Source organism: Linepithema humile, chromosome 2 (assembly GCF_040581485.1).
Source record: "Linepithema humile isolate Giens D197 chromosome 2, Lhum_UNIL_v1.0, whole genome shotgun sequence".
In the NCBI taxonomy this organism is placed as follows: domain Eukaryota; kingdom Metazoa; phylum Arthropoda; class Insecta; order Hymenoptera; family Formicidae; genus Linepithema; species Linepithema humile.
In genome coordinates, this window is record NC_090129.1 from 6,529,409 (window position 1) to 6,551,086 (window position 21,678).

Consider the following 21,678-nt stretch of genomic DNA (forward strand, 5'->3'; position numbering starts at 1 on the left):
TTAAATTCCTTATTAAATTTCGACCTTAATAAACACCGCATAAACAAACAGAATATTCATTATACAACGCATAGTACATTACATTAATGTTCACAATCAGTTTTTGTAATTATCATCAAAGATGGTTTAAAATATTAACATTTTATTTATTTATTATCTTACTTATTTTAAAAAATGCTCGAGAAAATTGATTTTTCAAAATCGCAAATTTTATATGTAATTATACCTGTTATAATATAATCCCCCACTCCATAATATAAAATTTATTAAATTTATTTAAGTTTTATTTATTTATTTTTACTTTATCTTTCTTAATTTTTATCCACAAGATCAATTTGACGAAATATTTCGCGTGTAATCATGCGTTCTTCTCAAACAGTCCCGTGCAATCTCGAGGCGTGAGATCGATCAACGTCACGGCAATGAAACACATAATGAACAAACATGCGGCGGCGGGGTAACACACGTCACGTGTAAGACAGCGGCGAGCCGAATTACAGGGGCGAATAATCGAATCGCGGCGGCAGCCGACACTCTGCCGTGGATTTACGTGCGCGTACGTGCGTTTAATGGCAGCAATTTAAGACGGACGATTCGGAGTCCGGCCAGCAGCAGCAGCAGCCGGTCGTGCTGCTAGCGTTGTATAGCGTCTGGATTTAATGGTATCTACTTCGGCCCATATTTACTCTCGACTGCTATTGCCGCCGCGATACGTACGTACATACGCGATACGTCTGCCGCCCGTTGCGCTACGTACGTCTAATGGTACTGCCTTTAACGGTATTCGCGCGCGCGCGCGCGCGCGCGAACGCGGACGCGGTAAATTCACTCGAGCACTACTCGACATATCTACGGGAGAGAACAAAAATACACTCCACGGCGGGAACGGACGCGCCCGCCGTGCTGCGAATTCCCAACAAAAATAAACGTTACCGGCGGGGAAAGCAGCCCCGCGCGCGGCGAACCCCCCGGCGTCGCACCATGCTTCGCGTAACAAAGCTCTGGATTTCGGAAGCGAGGATACCGAAACTTCTTACACGCGGCTTCGATTTAGAACGTTTTTGCAGCGGCGGAATAGTACCTATTCGAGATCGTTCTTCACAATCCGCTGGCAATTGCTCGCTAAATTATCGCTGTGCGTTTTTTTTTTTTTTTGTAAATCGTTGCTATCAACATAATTCACTTAGAATTAACTAGAGTTTAACTATTTTCTATTTTCTTCGATAGAATTGGAAATTTAATTAGCAAAAAAACGTTATTTATACGATTAATTTCTTAAAGTTTTTCGAACTTAAAGAATAATGAATGAATTTAAATATATTCAGAACTCAAATAACTGCCTCATTGTTCAGATATAAAATACAATTCATTGAGAAATAAATTTCCGTACTAAAATTTAAAAAAAAAAATCTGAAATTTTAAGAAATTCCTAACAAAAGATGGAAGTAAGATTGCATGAATTTTATGAGAATATAAATAAATGTAGAAATGCAGACGTGCATTGTAAAATCGTAAGTGTGTGAAATAACTTATTTCGGTGCCAGAAAATAGAGTGTACAAATGTCGGGCGGTTTATTTGTTATAAACTGTGCGTGATCGGCTCGGCATTTTTTCGACCCTTCGTTCTGAAGTTTTGGGACTTGTGGGAAAGAACAAATGTCGTACCATCCCGCGTAGCGTGGAGCACGAAAGTTTTTCCCCGAAATAAAGCGAGGAGATGATACAGGCTTACGGGTATTATTGTATCGGCACGCGCTTAATTTTCTGCAGCTTTAGCAATAAAAAACTCGATCGATCTTACGTTATTTATAATAGATATGTCGGACGAAGACGATTCATAAAAATACACAAAATTCTTTTCTATTTTTTTCAGTTTTGTTGAATAATTTCTCTCTTTTTAATGCTTAACTTATTCTACTTTTTATTAATTCATACTCTCCTCTTTTTTAAAAGCTGGTCTCATGCCAATCGTTGATTCTTTACTTTTGCAAACGCTATTTCTCGCTGCCGAGCTGAAAAGTATCGTCTCCGTTCGTCAACGATGATCTTTAGTGTAACGACTTCTAATCAAGTTATTATTATGCTATTTAATATATATTTATATATATGAATAGCATATATAAAGTATATTTATACATATTTACTCCGATCTCTCTGTAAAACGCGTCGGAACTGCGGAACATGTTGAGACGCGACGTGATAAGATTTTCGCATTTCGCGCGGAGAGAACATTTACTGCTATCTGGAATCGCACAGATAAACCCCGGAGACGCAATAGAGTCGCAATCGTAAGTCAAACGACCGCGGCAGTATTGCGCGCGCGGATTGCGCTTAAGTTTCGACAGTTTTACCGGCGCAGGGATTTCACAGCGAGACACGACGCGACGCATCGCGAAAAGCTGTGCGGTTTAAAGGAAAATAGAATGCGCCGCATTTTTACCGAGGGTTAACTCCTCCTCTTTCCCTCTTCCGGTGACTTTATCACATCGACTTTTATTGCCTCCTTTTATTCGAAGTTATTCGACTTTACACTCTTATAAAGAGCGATACGTTCTGCTCGCCGTTTGCGGGGAGAATAAACGTTTCCCAACAATTGCAAAATATTTATCCGTTGACGAAATAACGTGAAAATTTGACGTCTGGTTATAAAATCGAGTAAAGATTTGACGTTAGAAATTCAATGTTATAAAATCGTGTTGTGTCTTCTAGATATTGTTCTTTTCAGGACGTTGATAAAGACGTTTCTCAAGAAATTTCTGAGAAAAATTTCTGAGAAACTTACTGTACTATAAAGAATAACAAAAACGTACGCAATAAATTTATTATAAGCTTATTTAGATTATACTTTACAATTTTTTAAGAATAACAATAATAAATTTATTTAAAAATAATACAGTATCCCACTATTTATTATAAAAATTTTCTATTTAAAGGACACTTCATTGTTATCGCATCACTATTATTAAAATACTATTCTCATAAAATTAGAATTAATGCATTTGATCACAGGTCAGCAAGTTCCAAAAAATCGCGCATGAACTTTGTACTTTCTTCTCGGAGAGAACAACTGGCGAGTTTCCGCGACGCGAAAGAAAAATACCCGATGCTTAACTGCGTTATCCGACGTGCGACCCGCGGAATACCTTTCCACTTTCAACTTTACTTCATCCTGATTCTTCGACAAGTACCTGCAAGTTGCACCTTAGGGATCTTCGGCGATCTCTCGTGAAGCTTGTTATAGTATAGTATAATTCCATTTATCCGAGAGAAATCCGCGCTCAGTAGCAGATATATTGAACACTTTTGTTAAATTATTGTTATCTTGAGAGTTACAGAGTATCAGATAAACGTATATAAGTACATTACGTATGTATTTAGAAAATTACGACATATTACGATTATGACATACTTACTGTCAAATGTTGCGCTTATTCTTTTGTGTTTGTATTCATTTGCACAAAACAAATAAATATCTTCAAACTCATTTTCTAAACGTTAGCTTCAATTATTAAAACTACCTCAATAATATGTATGATACATTCAGATAAGTAGTTTTACTTTGCATCCTGTTTTATTTAAAATTTTGACAGAATTTTCGAAATATACTGTTCGACTTGTAAAACACTCGAATTCCATTAACATCGTCATAACTCGCGTTACGAACGTTCTTTAAGATGTAAACGCCGTTTATATCCCGTCGCTGTTTATTTACGGCTGTCATCGGATTATCGGAGAAAGTGGCGTGCGCGGGCGAAATCCGCTCCGTCTCAAGAAACGCTAATAAAACGTGCTCGACCGGGTCGCAAAAGTGTCCCAGCCGCCTTTTCAATTTCAAGTGGAAAATTGAAATCTTTCCTCGACACGCTCCTTCGCGAGAGTAACGGCGCTAATTCGGATAAAAGTCCGCGCCGCGAGCAGCTTCGACTACTTTCTTATTAAACGCATTGAAGCAGAAATCAAGGATATAGGATTCTACTTTTATTAGATAATATTCTCGCAGCTTTATCTTCGTTCAATTTAATTATTTACTTTATTAGTCCTCGAAGGTTGATATTTTAAGTATAGATAATTATAATCAGTCAATATACGTCCAATTTAACAAATTGATAAAAAATGCATCTCTTTCTTTGGCAAATTTTTTAAATAATAAATTAATCAAAGTTAACAAATAAATAAATAACTAAAATAAGAATTTTGCATTTTCTACAATATTTTTGGCTCGAAATAATTAAGATTAGTGTATATTTATATAAAAAAATCATCGCATTACTTAATATTTTTAAAATTACAGTATAATTGATTCCCATTATATGTGTCATCGCAGTTTTCCTTTGCTCGGACGACAAACATACGATCGCATTAAGAAAAATTCATAGTCTGTCGGGGTTTCGGCCTGTGTAATCCATTGGGGCATGCCATGGACAATGGATATAGTTCTGCCTGAACTTTTTTATCGCTAGTGCCTGACTGGCCTCTCTAATCCCGGGAGCCGTGTCTCTTATCGCGGGCCGTGTTGCACGCGTGATTTAGGAAGCTCGTCCGGGGCTTTCGACGAAAGAATGGAGGGGGAAGATCGTCCAGTGGCGATGAAAAACGTCGGCGAAACTTGAAACGATGAAAAATCGCTGCCGCCGGCGCGGAGAATTCGCGAACTCGCGTTAGCCGAACGAACTTCGCCGGCGGAGTCGACGAAATATCCCATCGTGCCCCGCCCGAAGCGATGTATCTTCGTTCGCGAATATCTTCGAAAACGCTTCGCGAACGTCCTGCTACTTATACCGGAGGGGCCCACGCTGATATTTGGACGTGATTTTTATTTCGCGCTAAAGAAGACTCGCGAAAACAAGAGCGGGAAAAAGCGCGGTATCGTTTATTACGGAATTTTTGGTGCAGCGATAAATTTGTCTTGAATTTGATTTACTGTACTCCTCGTCCAGTCTGACAAGCTCAGATTTATGTTAGATGAAAACGATTTATTTTCTCTGATTTTCCTTCAGATATCTGACATTTCAAAAACAAACAGCGGTCTTAATTTAACAAATTGTTGATCCTTAATGAAACGTATATGCTCGCGAAACACAATCAATATTGATCGAATTACTTGATATTATCCTTAATATTATATCACGCATCATTAATTATACCTTTTTATTTATTTCTGTGATTTTAACATCACAGAAGCATCATTAGTTATACCTTTTTATTTATTCCTGTTATTTTAACATCACAGAAGCCCATTACACGTGAAATACGCGCATTATAAAGATGTACGTAATGCATTTTCTTTCGAATCATTTGTTTCTTGACAATAATAAAATGAGAAAAAAAAGAAAAACCATGCAACTCTTTATAAATTCATTTTATGATCGCGATTTCGAAGGCTTGCATAAAAATTTACATGAATGGCGGAGCCCAACCGGCTGCTACCAACCCTCGAGCTATTGTTTCTTCGTTTCTACAGGCAACCCCTTAAATCGAAAGACATAACCATCTTTATTCGAATTTTTGCGTTATGCCCAAAAAATATAGCTATTTTATTTTCACTTGTAAGAAGGCACAATATTCTTTTTGTGAAAAAATAGTGTAAAACAATGTATGTACAAAAATGTATATTTACATTTGGATATATAAATTTACATATTTTTATAAAAAAATTTAATTAATTTGATTGATAAAAATTTAAGTAATCTATAAATGATATATTTTTAGTTAACCATCTTTTTTTACTAAAGCTCGCAGATTTCAAAGAATTTCTTCTCGACTAGAAAGTCCGTCTCCGGTTATGACGTGACATTCGGCAAAACCATTTTTCACGGGAATATCCTCAAACGAATGAAACCCTCGACAGACATTGAACATGTTATTCCGAATGGTTCGGAATAAAATTCCGTAAGACGAGGAAAAGAAGAATTGTGATATCTCGTGCGTCCGATAGACGGTCCAAGCGGAATGATCGATAAGTCTTGATCGCGCGTTTAGCAAGCTGAAGGAGGGGCGAGGAAGAGGAACGCCGCGATTCAGCGTGACTTGTGAAATTCAGAGGCGAGATAGCTCGTCGTTATTTTGATGATGGGAATCAATTGTGACGGATTTCTTTTGCCAAGTTAGCATGTGTATATTTTGACGCTTATGGAAAATCTTGGACAGCCCGTTTATAAAGGATGGCGGGACAGACAGCCAGGAAGAGAGATCGATTAGTCCGCTTTGTCCTGACTCTCTTTTCTCCGCGGAGAAAGAGAAAAACGCGGTGCGCCGATAAACGTCATTTAGAGGCACCTGCGCGGTGCATCGATCTCTTTTAGCCGTGAAATGTGACGCAGAAAACATTATTTTTTGCTGGTTCACGAGAACGTTAACTGTTGCTAAAGGAATTTTTTCCGATTTTCATAACCAGAATTCGATCGGTGTTCTAAAAAGAATCGGTGTGTAATCCACTTTTTAACCGCGTTTTTAAAGTTTATTTTTTAAAGAAAAAAAATTTTCGCTATAAATTAAACATCATAAAAGTAATTTTAACTGACATTTTTGCGCGATACTAGTTTGCATAAAATTTATATGTAAAAATTTATACAAATATGTAAAAATATTATTTTTGTGAAATTTTGATTTTAGAATTTTTGCAAAACAAATTGTCAAAGCATATTCATACTTGGTCATTATTTTTAATAAAAGCTCGACGAATATATACTAGATATATAAAGATGTATATTCGCATGTATTCACTTCTTTGTGATTTATACTATTGTAAAAAATTCGCTCAAAAATTACAAAATATTTGTTTGATAAGTTGATAAGCATTTTTTATATAGAAATAGCCGGATAATAAAATAATATAAATATAAATTAAAAGAATATATAAACCAATTTATACCATTTATAAAAAACCACATTTTATAAAAATAAAATTTTAAGTGCTTATACAGCACGATTTTACTCATGGATTTTCTCAATTGTTTTAAATGCACTAAAGCACTCGAACATCATAGTATACATTTTCACATTTTGAATATTTATTGAATTTTATAGAAAAATCAATTGAGTGTTTGACGTTTGAGATGATTTTTCTCCGACGTATATGTATACAACTCGCCGTGTCTCGCGCTTTTGAAATTTTGACGTTATATTTCTGCGCGCGCGGTTATAAGTTCAGATCGAGGCAAAAGTCGTCGACAACAACAACACGTAGGGCGATAAAGGCCGAACGAGGAATTTAATGGAATACGTTTGCGCGTCGGAGCGCGGAAAGAGCGCGCGGAAAGAGCGCGCGGCAAAGCGGACAGTGTGTTCGGCCCCGGATATAATCTCGAGAATATTTTTCCGCCGAGAGTTCCAATTTGCCGGACTACTCTGGCATCCGTCCGGTGAAGGCAAGTTTTTAATTAAAAATATCACCTCGCCATATGTATACGCGCTTGCTGCATCCGTTGCATATACGTAGCGACAAAGTCGGTCCGCTTTGCGAAATATTCCAAAATTTGGCGTCCGAAACACGCGTCCGGAAAAAAAAGGAAGGAAATACACGTCGACGTCACGTAGCTGACATTTCGTTCGAAATCGCGCGCTTGTCGTCCCGATGTATGATGTAAGAGCGTCATGGCGTGTATAATTAGATCCGCAAATGCATCAAGGCCGCCTTTGTGCATGCCAAGTCGCCGCTCTGTATTTTATGTCGATAACGAATACAAATCCACGCTCTGAATTGTTCAGAAAGCCTCTATTCAGCGGCAGCGAAATGTAACGGATAACAACGTCATTTTCTCGCGCGATATTACGCGGCGATAATCTGCAATAATACGCAAGATGCGCTTCCATTAATCCCACCTTGCTTCAGTGATTCCAATCAGCGCCACATTTATCGTGCTTTACACGAGTTAATTTACTAATAACAATAAGCAATAAAATAAGAATGTTTCCACATTTTATAATGGTTATATAAATTGCAAAAGAAACTTTAATGACAATTAGAATAATTTCTGAATCTTTCAATTAATATTTTGAATCCCGTTTCTCTGATCATGTCATATTCTATGACAGACAATTCACTTTCACTATGTTCCATCATCATAAACGTGACACTGATATAATCGTGACAGCACTTTTTCTAACAATAGAATCAACGAATCTTTTTAACTTGTTTGACGATTATTGATCGTTAGAAAGTATTAAGGTGACATTTATTGTTCGGTGTTATACGATCAACGCTGATGAAACTTATGTTTCTCGAGCACGTAGTTTCGGAGATCGAGCGAGAGAGAATGGGCAATTAACGAGGGCAGGGCGCGAGTTATTTATTGCGTCCTGAAATCAACACCGGGATAGTCTGCTATAGCGGCAGGCGCAGAAAAGTACGACCGGATGAGGCAGGTGGCGGCGGAACTTTTATTCCCGTCGCGGTCTTAAGAAATCTTTCCGAGATCTTTAGAATACAGTTGGGAGCACCCGTGCTGGTTCGCATCTGCGAGAAATGGATCGACTTCCTCTTTTCCCCCCCCGTCGCCGGCTGGACCAGCATATCGCGCGACACTCCGGGGATTACACGAGCTATAAATCATTGTAAGATGTGCGCATGCTGTTTTAAATATTATTAATGGTCCATGTCCAACAGTGTAAGATTCACGTGCGAAGATAAATTAATATCTAATTCCACACATAATTGTTTCACAACCTCCGACTCGTTAAAAAATTATTTTGTACACAAAAAACACAAATATGTAAATTTTTCCATGTTCGCGATAAAGAGAATACTTACAATTTTTAAATTAATTAACAAGTTAAATTATAAAGCTTTGTAGATTTTCGACAGAACACGCATATTTACAGAATATATGATATTTTTCCATTCTTTTAATATTAAAATGCAGTCATAAAGTCCAGTCAATGTGTCCCTCTCGTAATATAACAAACATGTAAAACTTAAAATTAAAACTAAAAATTAATTTAAATTGTAAATATTTATATAAAATATTAAACATAAAAATGATAAAGAACAATGCCGTCTGGTTAAATATTTGCTACGAAAAAGTAAACCGCAAAATAATCAACGAATTTTAGCCGTGAATAAAAATTTTAGGATATTATGCATGTTAAAATTTTTTAAACAAAAAGGGGAACGATATCCGAGGCTCATTTCTGAATAATACTGCAAATTATTCACGCATACGGCTTCAGGCAAGCACTATCGGTAATTATGCGAAATATCGGGCTTCTCACCCGGATGAGCGCCTGGCCCGTCGAACTTTCCGAGTTTCCCTCATCCGGTGAAAACTTTCACGATGGTATGTAATGCTCGACCGAAATACCGGCGAGTGCATCTCGTTTCTTCATTGTTGAGCCGAGAATGGCGATAGGACAAGTTGCGCGATCTCCGCGACCTCCGCGCTAAAAGGAAGGCTGTTGACGTAATCGAGACGTAATCCGGCGGTTTTCGGGACAAAGTTTCCGCCACAAAGTTTGCATAATTTCGCCAGCGAAATATTCCCACTCGTCCGCATTAATTTCCATAATTCATTTACCAGCCGTTCAAAAAGAAGGAAGGAAATCTGAGGAACTTCGAAGATACCTTTCGTCTTAAATCGCGTGGATTGCGTTCTCCGGAAGAAATTTCTCCTTCTCGAGATAATCAGAAAAGACAAGGAAGTTGTTCGGTCATTTACAGAATTTACTTCAAGGTCGTAAATGTAATATGCTCTTCTTGTAAGAAAGCTCGCGAGAGAAAAAGACGGATTGAATAACAAGAGGAGATCATTCTTCCCCTGAAATTTTTCTTACTTGAAGATTCTTTCTTTTAAAGTTTGTCATTTTTTTCTTTCTTCCAAATTTTTCATATCTTTTCAAACTATGAAAAAAGTTTTTTGTTGAAACTTTTATTGGAATTATCAATCAGTAAGTTCACGGATTTATGAGATGCATGACGAAATACGCGATTATTATTTCAAATGTAATGTATCAGCATTGCAGCGTTCTACTGAATATTTTATTTAAATTACCGTGCTGGGACACGCTCCGCGGCATGAAATAGCGACGCATTTATTTATACATAAAAATATCTACATGCGTCAAGAACGAACTCGGTCCATCTCAACGCGATTCATGTTGACCGTAAAACATTCCGTTTAATTATGACGGTAATGGCGAATGTGATTAAGTCGATAATGAAATGTCGTGCATAATTATTAACATTACCGCGTTTCACGTCGTTCTATGCGAAATTATTAGATTTTCGTGCTCGACCATTGACGCACATGATCAACGAAGATCGATTGGGATTTACATATTAACATTTACCTGCGAATTTAATCCTACCTCTGTATGATTAATAGTGTGTAACTTTACATATTCGTACATATTCTATAAATAATAGATAACATCAGCTACAAATAGACTCGCTTTGATGCAGAAAATATAAAAGCGGTCAAAAATAAATAAAGAAAACATTCCGTATAAAATAAGTAACCATATATACTAGAGCCATAGCAGAATTAATGCATCTTGTATTGTGGTTAAAAACATCTAAAGATTAAAGGAATATATATTCAAAGAATTTCATTTAAAAGTACATTTTTAGTATTCGTATATTTTTGCGTGTCCAGCTAATGATGAAAAGAAAAAGATAAAAAATCATGCATACTAAAACGAAGCACTCACCTAATGGCGTTGAATATCTCATGAAAGCCGGTGCCCTGGTGGCTGGCGACGTCGCAGGTGGGCAGAGGATGCAACAGGGGTAGCCGGTGGCAAAGCACGCTGTCGCTGTTTCGCTTGCTGCTGCCGTTGCTATCTCGATCCCGATCATTTTGTGGCAGCGGCCCGTTGCCGGTACCGGGCGTCGGGCCCAGGCCCAAACCCAGAGGAAGACGTGGCAGAGTGGCGGGTCGTGTAAGACTGCCATAGGCTGCCAACGCGCCTCTGGGTAAGGACGAGTAGCAGCGATTCAGCGGCAGGGTGCCGAGAGTGCTGGAGGCGCAGCCGCTGCTGCCAGAACCGGAACCTGAACCTGCGTCAAATTATAGGTTAGAACGTTATCGTTCGAATCAACAAAAATTTACAGTACTAACTGTGACGGGCAGGAAATTGGAATAATCGCGTACTTTCTATAAATTTATAAAACATAAACAGAAAAAGACATTGTGTGAATGTACATCGTCAAAATAAAATTATTTGATTTTATTTTCACGGAAAAAATGTACATATACGGAAATATATATATATATATATATATATAACCATGAAATATATTAAAGGCATAAAAGAATCACGCAGATATCACGTAGCCATAGCGAAGCTAAGCTTTTCTGCCAAATTAATCCTTTCAGCACGGCAACCTGATCTAACCTAAATTCCCTAAGTGGCTGATTTCACGTTCTTACGCTGCCATATCAGAAAGATTTATTCTATTTTTACATTTAATTTATAATACCTCGCACGTTAATTATGAGTTACGAGATGAGATTCCGGGTTTATCACAAGTGCTAGAGTCTCAGATTTTTAATAAAATTAATTCAACCTGCTATGACTTTTTGCGAAGATATTGACAGTTTTATCGATTCGAAACGACTGCGGATGACTAACATCTATGCGAAATGATACACAGATGAGTCACATGTCACATGGCCTTCGCTCGAGCTCTCACATGGCATTCTGTTTCTATCGCTAATCAGCTGATCAGCTGATCGTAGTACCGCTATTACGGTACTACAATTTCGTACCAGCTGCATAACAGATGCACCGTTTGTTTACAAACGCGCGCGCACTGAATTTTTAAAATGCTATAACTCAGTGAAAAATTGACGTAGCGACATGCGGCAAAAAGGGATTATCTGTCTCGCGTTCCGCAGATGTTTAGCGCATATGTTCTCATCATTAACACGCATATACTTGCGTTAAGTATAAAACAACGTATTAAAATATAGACAAGCCTTGTCTGTTAATTGAAAGATATTCTAGCTTATTATATTAATTAATTAATATATATAGACAATACCTAGACAATAATATATAATATTAAAAAAATAAAAATAATTAAAATAAATCAAATTATTAAAAAATTTAACTTTTTAATAAAAATTGTATGGTTTTTTAATTAGAAATCAATAGCTTTCCACATTACCCCTGAGATACTATTGTGAATGCGTTTATTAAAAAGTGGTTTCCCCAATAGACCTATTTTACTAAAAAATAACAAAGATAATTTAACATCTATATAAATATAGCTTGGCAAAAAATTTTATATAGGGCTTAGATGATATTTTATATAAGATAACAAAAGAGAAACAAATAAAAAAATTAAATAAATTTAAAAAAATAGAAATAGTTAATTTATAAAACTTTTCTTGGATTTTTTTGGTCATTTGCATGATTTTATTAAGGACATCTACAGAAATAAAAGAACTAGTTCGCATCAAAGAGAATAAGTGATGCATTACCGCATTTCATAAAAGAACGTCTTTTCGTTTTTATTAATTTTATTTTACAGAAAGAGTATTTGCATAAATATGTACCGAAGGCGTTTATCATCAATATTCGAATTACTTTTATGGTAAATTAAATTTGGTAATTTAAATTTTAAAATATGAGAACAAAAAGAAATGCAATTAAATGGCAATTTAAATTTTAAAATATGAGGACAAAAAGAAATGTAATTGAATAGTAATTTAAATTTTAAAATATGAGAACAAAAAGAAATGTAATTGAATTAAAGTACTAAAATTAATTTACCACAAAAGTAATCAGGGTATCGAGAGATCTTTCAATCTCTCCAGGCGGTTTTTCGAAATTCGTAAATTTTTGAAAAAGTTTGGGGTGTGGGGGGATATGGATCGCCCCACCATTTTTTGTTTGAAACCGAGTACCTACGTCGATGCGTCTCGTTGAGACAAGCAATTTTGGTCCTATAAACATATAGCGGCCAACGAATAATTACGGAGTTATAGCACTTTTTCGTCGCTGAGCGACTTTTTAGTCTATTAAAAAGGAATAATAAAATAAGCGAGTTATTTTCTAGATTATCTAGAAAATCATATAAAAAGCCATAAAAAGAATATTCGATATATTCGTTGGATAAAATTGGAAATATATAGCGTTAAAATATGCCTCGTAGAATGATCGTACCTCTCTTGCAATTGAATTCAGTAAAAAAAAAAAAAAAAAAGATTAAATAAATCTGGTAACGGTAAATCAAATTGTACTGCTTTGAAACATGCGAAAAGTGATAAAAAATCATCGATATTCCTCACACGTATTCGGAAATAAATATTAAAATGTCGCGCGCAATTTTGTCTTGTTGATTTGACGGAAAACTTAAATAAGTACGGACAAAAGCGTTTACGACGACGAGCGACGAATACGAGGAACAACGAAAAACTGATAAAGCGAAAGACATAGTTTATGGAGGGTGATTTGCTCCTCTTGTACGAGCGAACGTGATGACGATGACATAACTTTTTACGGGGTGGCTGCCCCTCAATTTCCACTTGTCTTATCGATAGTAACCTTCACGGCTATATACGGAATACAAGCAGCGATTGCCACCGCGTGTAAATTTGTTTAGAAGTTTGGTTTATGGCTGGGAAGATCACTACGACCGTAGATGAAATTGGATGATTTCGCGGGCGCACAATATCAAGATGGACTTTTTTGACTTTTTTTACATCGAATTTTATTTTATTTTTGCACTTAGTTTTTTTCTTAATAAAATGTATTAATTCTGATTTGTTTGTATGTCCAAAATCTTTGTCAAAAGATTTTCTTTTATAATTTCACAAATGTATTTATAATATTGTAAAAAAAAAACACAATGCACCGTATTATAATCATTGAAATAAAGAAAGAAATATAGTCCGTATCAATTATGTTTGTGAATCAGAAGTGAACAATAATATTGCAAAAGATTTAACGGTTAAAGGAATAAACGAATCTCACAGCCATTAATGTAACTTGAATGTCAAAATTCCCATAAATATGCATAAATTTCTTCCTTTTCCATTTTCAATTAAAATCACATTGATTTATCACATTTCAGAGCATCGATTTGTTGAACCAGTAGAATTACACTGCAACAGCGAGAGTTTTATCGATGTTAAAGTCGTAATTGTGCGGTAATACATGTTCTGTAATCAGGTCCGCTATGTAACGCGATCAATCAACGAAAGGCCACGTAGGTATGAGTTATCCGAACAGAGTACCGCCACGTACGATAATCGTGCCACCGCACCGAGCGCGTTGCAACGAGAGCGTTTCGTGATTACTAATTAAATTACGGAATGTTTATCGCTATTTCGCGAGCGCTCTGCCATCGCACCCCATCGTCTAGAATTGCAGTCAAATGCAGTTAACAATGGCGTAGATCCACGGGGACATCCACATGATATATCTAATATCGCATCATTAGCCGTATTATATTTTTACCAAAAAATATTAAAAATATATTTTATTGAAATTACAAAATACGCGAATTGGGAAGTGTAATCTATGTATTGTAAGAGAGAATCACTAATTAGTAAAATCGGAATAATGTAATGTAATGAAGAATTAAAATAATTCTTTTTCTGTCAATACACGTACGTAATTAAAATTCCTAAAATTTCACAAGATTTTCCTTCTTTTCGTTCTCCATAGCTACGGCAATGTCGGTAACATTAACGTCGCCTCGAATTGTTCGCCGGAGAAATGCGCTGTCCAGACGGGCTCTAATTCGAATCCCGTATTCGAGCACGAAATTAACAAACTGCTTTTTGGACGTGATCTCATGTCTCTCGGGCATGTACATGTACGCGGCGGTTGGAGAAAATTAGACGTATGGGAAAACTGGAGAAAAGCGGCAAGATCCGCGATGAATTTCAATTCGAAACGCGACTCAACGTCCCTTAATTCCGACACCCGAAAATTATCCGACACGGCGATATCCGTTCGAAGTCGGATTGACATGTTGATCAAACTTCTCGCTCGGCTTTAGAATCTTTATACTCTCATATGAAAACATCTCTCACAGTTTAGACTCTTTATTTCGGAGCGCTTGAATTTTACACTCCTTGCACTCTTGAGTTTTTAGAAACTTTATATTCTCAGATCTTTGAGAAACTTAAACTGTAGAGATGCTTAAAAATTAATTTCTTTAAAAATGTCATGTTTCCACAAAAAATGTAACTATGCAACAGTTGATCAGAACAAAGGTTTTAATAATTTTCCTTTCCTCTTTAACCAACCTGCAACAGTAAAGTACCGTGTAAACAAAGAAGATAACAGTAATCCTAGCCGTCTCGCGGCAACCCTTTCCCTCAGATTCGACCTGACAACAAACGATAACTGAGAGATGGATCAGTCGATTGGATTTCAGCGTACCGTATCGTTTCCGCCTTGTTTAAAGCAGACCAGATGCTTCTGTTCGTCTCCGATTACTCTCGTATACATACACAAACACGTTGAAAAGGCGTGTTCTTGGTCTAACCCGTCGGATTAATTACGCGCCGTCTACCCGATGATGAGAAAATCGTGTCTGCCAGCCGGCAGTGAGGATTTCCGTCTTTGCTCGCGACTGATGGACAGTATCTCGAGTTTGTCTCTTTCTCTCGCGCGTCGTTTCATCCTCGTACGTAGTTTCCAGGGAATTTCCAAGTTGAGCAGTTAATAAGTGTTAACTTTTGTTCGTGAACTTGGCGCGTACAGACTTTGTCGAGCGCGCGCGCGCGCGAACGTTCAAACACGCGTGATGCAATGTGTCGTCGTTCTCTCCCTCTCATCGTCATTCTGAATCAAATTGATGGACACCGCCGGGGCACTGTCAGAGTTTCCGAGTAATAGGAAGTTACGTCGTAACTGGAACGTAAAATCGGGTTACGTTGCGCGATCATTCGGATGATAATTAACCCGACGCGAGAGATAGTGTGGACTCGCGATTTCATAATCACGATACACGTGACACATGAAGTGATTACGATATATTGTAATATTAATTATATTGATGCATTATATATACAATGTAAAATATGTCATGTCAAAGTGCTGCGAATTATATGTATATAAAGCCATTATTTTATTTTATATATTTATAATTTACTTTGTGTATTTATTTAAGTATTTATAAATCATTTATTCCCTTTCTGTTAAATAACAAGATAAAAAAATTATAATATTTCAGTCAATTTGAATAGTATTGGCTTGCAAACTGCCTTGCAGTTCATCGTTATTCAGTATATTAATGCAATAACTCGATAATAAATTATTGATAATACAAGACGCAGAAGTAAAAGTAAAAGATATTCTTTGCAGAACTTTGTTCTGAAAAAGTTTCGGTACGAGAAAAATATTTGATATCCCGGCTTTGAACATCAGCCTGACCTATTTGTCAGTTATGGAGCTTTTTCATATCAATTCATTCAATATCGACAATTGTTGCGGAAAATAAAAATGGGCTTTTACCTTCTTTTCTCGTTTAAATGCATATCATTTTCAAGAGTAGAATACGGCTAAAATTAGATCCAGAGTTTATTTAATTCAACTAAATACTGATTTATTTAATTTACCAAAACAAGTGATTAATAAAATAATTACTAAATAATATAATTAATAATTAAACATTTGACATAAATAAAGCGGTAGAATTTTACCTCTCTCTGATTAAACTAATTCAAAAATAAATGAAGAGCTGTAGAAAATAAATTAATTTCCACATAAAGCATTTTGTGGAGAACATTTCAGAACATTTCAGCAATAATATGGAATAAAATTTATCAAATTAATTACTGTTCCTCTTAGTCGTAAATATTTAACATAGTTTTAATTATTATTCTCGAAACGCAAGAAATAGAGAGTGTTAGAAAGAAAGAAGTTTCTTACTAACAATAAGTTATATGAAGTTCATTAAAATTTGTTGTCTTTCGATATTTTCGTATTATAGGGAAAAAAGTTTACCATAAATTCATTTATTATTCTTGTCTAAAAGATTCGCGAATGCATAATTCAGTATTAATTATTATCTATTTTAAGCGCGGAAGATAGAAATTTCTTGCCAAGCCATATTAAGTTCATTAAAATTTGTTGCTTTTCGATATTTTCGAATTACGGAAAAGAAAGTTTACTGCAAATATAAATATTTGTCATTCCTATCTGAGAAACTCGCGAATGCATAATTCAGCGTTAATTATTGTCTCTTTTATGTGAAAACAGATAGAAGTTTCTTGCTAAGTCGTATTAAGCTCACGACCGATCACAGCGCAGTAGCACGTAGACTTCTCCTACTTTTCGATTAGTTTGTATCGCGTATTGCGCCGAATTAATTATATTGCGCCCAATTGAAATCGGTAACAAGTAGTGATGGGATTCAAATTGTCTCAAGCCATTTTGAATTAAAGGCTGAAAAATCAAGAAGTCTCAAAGCATCTTGCAAGACTTATGATTGAAAGTTTCGAAAATTCTTGAATGCTATAATACATGTGTGTGTGTGTGTGTGTGTGCGTGTGCGTGTGTTTGTAAGTGTATATTATTGTTATATTATTCAAAATATTTAACACATTCAAGCCATTCAAGACTTTCAAGACTTTTCTAATCATAATAGTCTTTTGATTTTTGATCATTCTTGAATTGCTTAGAAATTTGCAAGTAAGAAGCTTGAAATCCCATTAGTAACAAGCAAGTGGTATCCAATCCTTTCGATAGCCCCGGGAAAAGCGATTTCGCAGTGCCGATAGCTTATGCTCCAATTTACATTTCATATTCCTCGATATAATATGGATGCTTTAATAATATAAGTGAGAGAGATAATTTCGACCGATACGTTATCGGCGTTTCGCGGGGCTCGTTATTTTTCTTATTTATTTGAAACTTTACATTATAGTATATAATACACAAACGTGAAATTAAGAACGGTAAAAACAATGAGCAGAAAAGAACATTTTTAAAATCGACAAGTATCACTTTTGAGATATAAAAATTGAGATTTCCTAAAAATTAATATTTTATACAATTTTGTTATATGTATCGATTATATAATATTTTTATTTTTTATTTTTTTTATCTTATTACTTTTTTTTTAAAGAGTCAATTTTTCAAATTAAACTATGATTCTTTAATACAAGCTACAGATTTTGAAATACTTTTCCCAAAATGCTATTTATTTTTTTAGATTAAGCTCCTTGAAATCATCACTTACGATTTTCCATTCCGCAGATCTCGTATGCCTCCAATTTTTACGCGACTGTCGGCTATCGATGGACCGATAGATTGTTTAAAGCAATCAGGTAAATTTACAGTGCTGCTGTTACAGTGTACTACTCACACGACCTGCTTCGAACGGTTCAATGTTATCCAAAGCGTTTTAGTGTGATTGGATGCTGCCGACTGGCGAGAAACCGAACTCGACGATCAAGGAAACGCGCATTGCAGCGAACGGCGATGCAAAGCGATTTCGAAACCGAGATGAGCACGGAGAGAAGGTAGAGCGATTAGAAAGGGATGCTTGACTAGACACGATTCTCAGGACGCAACATTATTCTCTTTCAATCGGGCGAGATTTGAGTATTTCAAGAATGCTATAAGAAATTCGAGAGATTATCCCGGCAATAATTTTCTTTCACACTTTTGAGAAATTGAAATCTCAGGTTTTTACTGAGAGTTACAACAATATTCATTCTAATATTTGAATGCAAATACTATTTTTCTTTAATAAAATAACTCATTGGATAATAATAAAATAATAGTTCTGAATAATGATAAAACGTTTCACCGCATGTTTTTATCCAAATACTATTCTCAATATTTTGTAACAAAACAATGTTATATTCTGCTGCAATTTTAACAACTAATCTTGAATATTTTGGGTATTTAAGATAATTTTAATTATAAAGTGTATGAATAGAAGAATATTACATCTTTAATAAATATACAAAGAACCACGATCTGCGTGTATTTTAGTCCAGTTGATAAGCAAACTCACGCGTTTATTTTCGGACTAACATAATAATCGTTAATTGCGCAAACTTTGTAAATGACTCAAAAGTTGTAATGGTGGTTAGTTTCGAGCCATTATGCGACCAGTACGTGGTAGCATTAGAAAAACTTTCGGATTAAAGCTTCTACGCAACCATGATTTTAAACGACCGACGTATTATTTTCTTTTAAAGCCGATAAAACTCAAAAATTACAGTTAAACTTTAAAACCATTAAAACAACCAAAAATACCATTAAATCAATTAGCTCGGAATTATATTTAAATTATATAAAAAAATTAAAACATAATTGGTTGAGCCAAAAAGCCAAGTGAAACAAATTTTAAGCTAATAAAATATATGTAATTTGATTTTATATTATTTTAACAAAATTATTTATTCGAAACTGACAAATTTTTTCATCAATTTTGTTCGATACTTGAGCAATAAAGCGCTAGTATTACTTTTTTTAATCAAACCGATTTCCTTTTGCTGCATGCATTTGGAAAATGTAACACTAAAAAAAATAATGGCAGCAATAAATACATTTTTATTCATTTATTGCGAAATCTACTATTACGTCGTGAAAAACCTTCCGTGACTTTTCAAGGACATTTGAACTTAAGAAAAAAAATGTTAGCTGAAAATATGGACACGGCGAGATATGATTCCGTCGGGAATCCGCGAGTAATCTCACAGACAGCACGGTGCAAAAGTCAATGACGAGCATCCTAGGAAGAGAGAGCAGCCACTTTAAGTCGGCGCAAACCCGATCGATTGGCAATTTCGCGGGAAGGGAAGAACGCGAGGAGCTGCTTTTATTTTGTTCGACGAGCGAAACGACTCTTGCTCGCTCTTGTAAACGGATTGGCTTCCTCCCCAGAATGATAAAATGTGCGCCGCCGATATCTGTAATTGCTCCTCCTTCGAAGCTGCGAATGAATAGCAAAGGGAAACTCTCGTGTACGCACGAGTATATGGATGTATATGTGTTGCATATTTTATAAATCAACTCCGCAAAAATATATTCACCGAATTAACTAAGCCGAACAATTGATTAACCAAATAGATTTTTTTAAAGAGCTATTAATGCAATAAATACAAAAATATCGTCTTTGAATTTAATTTCTCAATTTCCATCTCTAAAAGATGCGATCGTCCCAGGTATCTCGTCGCGAAATATCAGTCTTTGCGACGGAACTCGCGACTGTATAAATGAAGATCCTTGAGCCCAGAGGCAAATAGCGCGACTTAAAGTTTCGTAAGAGCCAAAGTTCGTTTTAATGTCGCTACAACTTTCGCTCGCGTGAATTTGCACGCCGACGCGATTCGCACGTAACCATTTCCGCTTCTCTTTCGCGAATTTCTAATTCCGGTTTAATGGCAAATATCTGGGCATACTTTGCCCCAATTGCATCAGTTTATGGTTGTCGCAGCGTGGTTGCGCCGACACTGAGCGTAGTTTTCTCGACAACGTGTCATCGTGTTGCTCTCCCGCATGAGTTGTCGCGGTTAAACCGTTGACAACAATTTAATCCATTATGAGATGAAATCGGGGCAGCCGGGCAATTATAATCCTACTGTGCAATTAATTTTCCCTTAGCATTGTTTGATTCACCCGAGCGTTTCATCTCAAATTTGGAAACCATCCAAGGCGGTTGAGAAGATAATCGTTGGCTTTAAGAGATAATTGCCTACCATTCATTAGATAATGAAGACAAAACTTAAAAAACTCGTCTCCATACATAAAATATCCTCAGTTTTTAATTTCAATTTTTATCTATATATTCATCAATTCGTAAACTTGAAAAAAATTATAATTTATACCTTAAATAACTTTTTTTCTTTTTAATAGATTATAAATTTGTAAGGAGAGCAATTGATAATTTTGTTATTATAATGCAGGAAGAGGAAAATGTCTTGTGTCAATGATAAAAGCGCGAATGCAATCGCAAACAAGAGAACATCAGAAATTTGCTAATCAGTCTAATTGCGGTAGTAATGTATGGAATGCGTTTGGTATCTCGCGGGAAATTCATCAACGTGGACCGCATCGCGTTTCGGATCGGATAGGCGAACTCGGAACTTTGTCGACACGATTCACCGTGGGATGTATTGACAGTAAGTGGAAACAAAACACAATTATACCAAAATGTGGTTGAAATAATTTCGATTTCACGTTTCTTTAGTAGAGAGTTAAAAGTAAAAAGCGGCCAAATATTTTGAAAACAACGCACGCACAGAATCGCGTCGACAAATCGAGTGGGGCAGTAATGGCAAGGTTTTACCCATACTGATGCCAGAGCTGGACGGATCCTCGTTCTTGGCGCCCCAGCTCCCAGCCAGGTTGAGTGCTAGCAGCGGCCGCTCCTTCAGCAGCTCGGCCACCGAGGCTAGGCCCTCGCATCCACAGCCTAAATGGGGCAAGTGCAGCGCCTGCACTTGAATGCAGCCGCGTAGAGCTTCGCAGACCCGGGATACTTGCTCGCCGGACAGATTCATGTCGAGCACCAGACGCGACAGGCTGCCGGAGGCGTGACTCAAGCCGCGACAAAGAGCGTTCACCACGCACTCCAGTCTGAAATCAATTGTGTTAACGCCGGCGTTAATAAGGTGCTGCCTTAGCGCCGCTTTATCAGTAATATTAAAATAATTGCATATAAATGTTAATAAAAAATTAAGATAAAAACTGTAAAATCAAATTGTGATTCGAAAATTCTAAATAGCTACAAACAGTGACAATATTCTGCATTCGTTTTCC

The 21,678-nt window shown here is 36.2% G+C and overlaps 1 protein-coding gene across 3 annotated transcripts in view; it reads right to left on the minus strand.

Moving 5' to 3' along the window:
- Positions 1 to 21,678, minus strand: part of LOC105678667 (uncharacterized) — a 217,308-nt gene that overhangs the window by 26,848 nt on the left and 168,782 nt on the right. For 2 of the 3 annotated variants that reach the window (XM_067348947.1, XM_067348949.1), the window contains 2 exons: positions 21,206 to 21,495; positions 10,645 to 10,993 (listed from right to left, as the gene is read on the minus strand). In XM_067348947.1, the coding sequence (XP_067205048.1) occupies positions 10,645 to 10,993; positions 21,206 to 21,495 (639 nt within the window). The remainder of the gene's footprint in view (positions 1 to 10,644; positions 10,994 to 21,205; positions 21,496 to 21,678) is intronic. The other variant, XM_067348948.1, reaches the window with a different exon arrangement.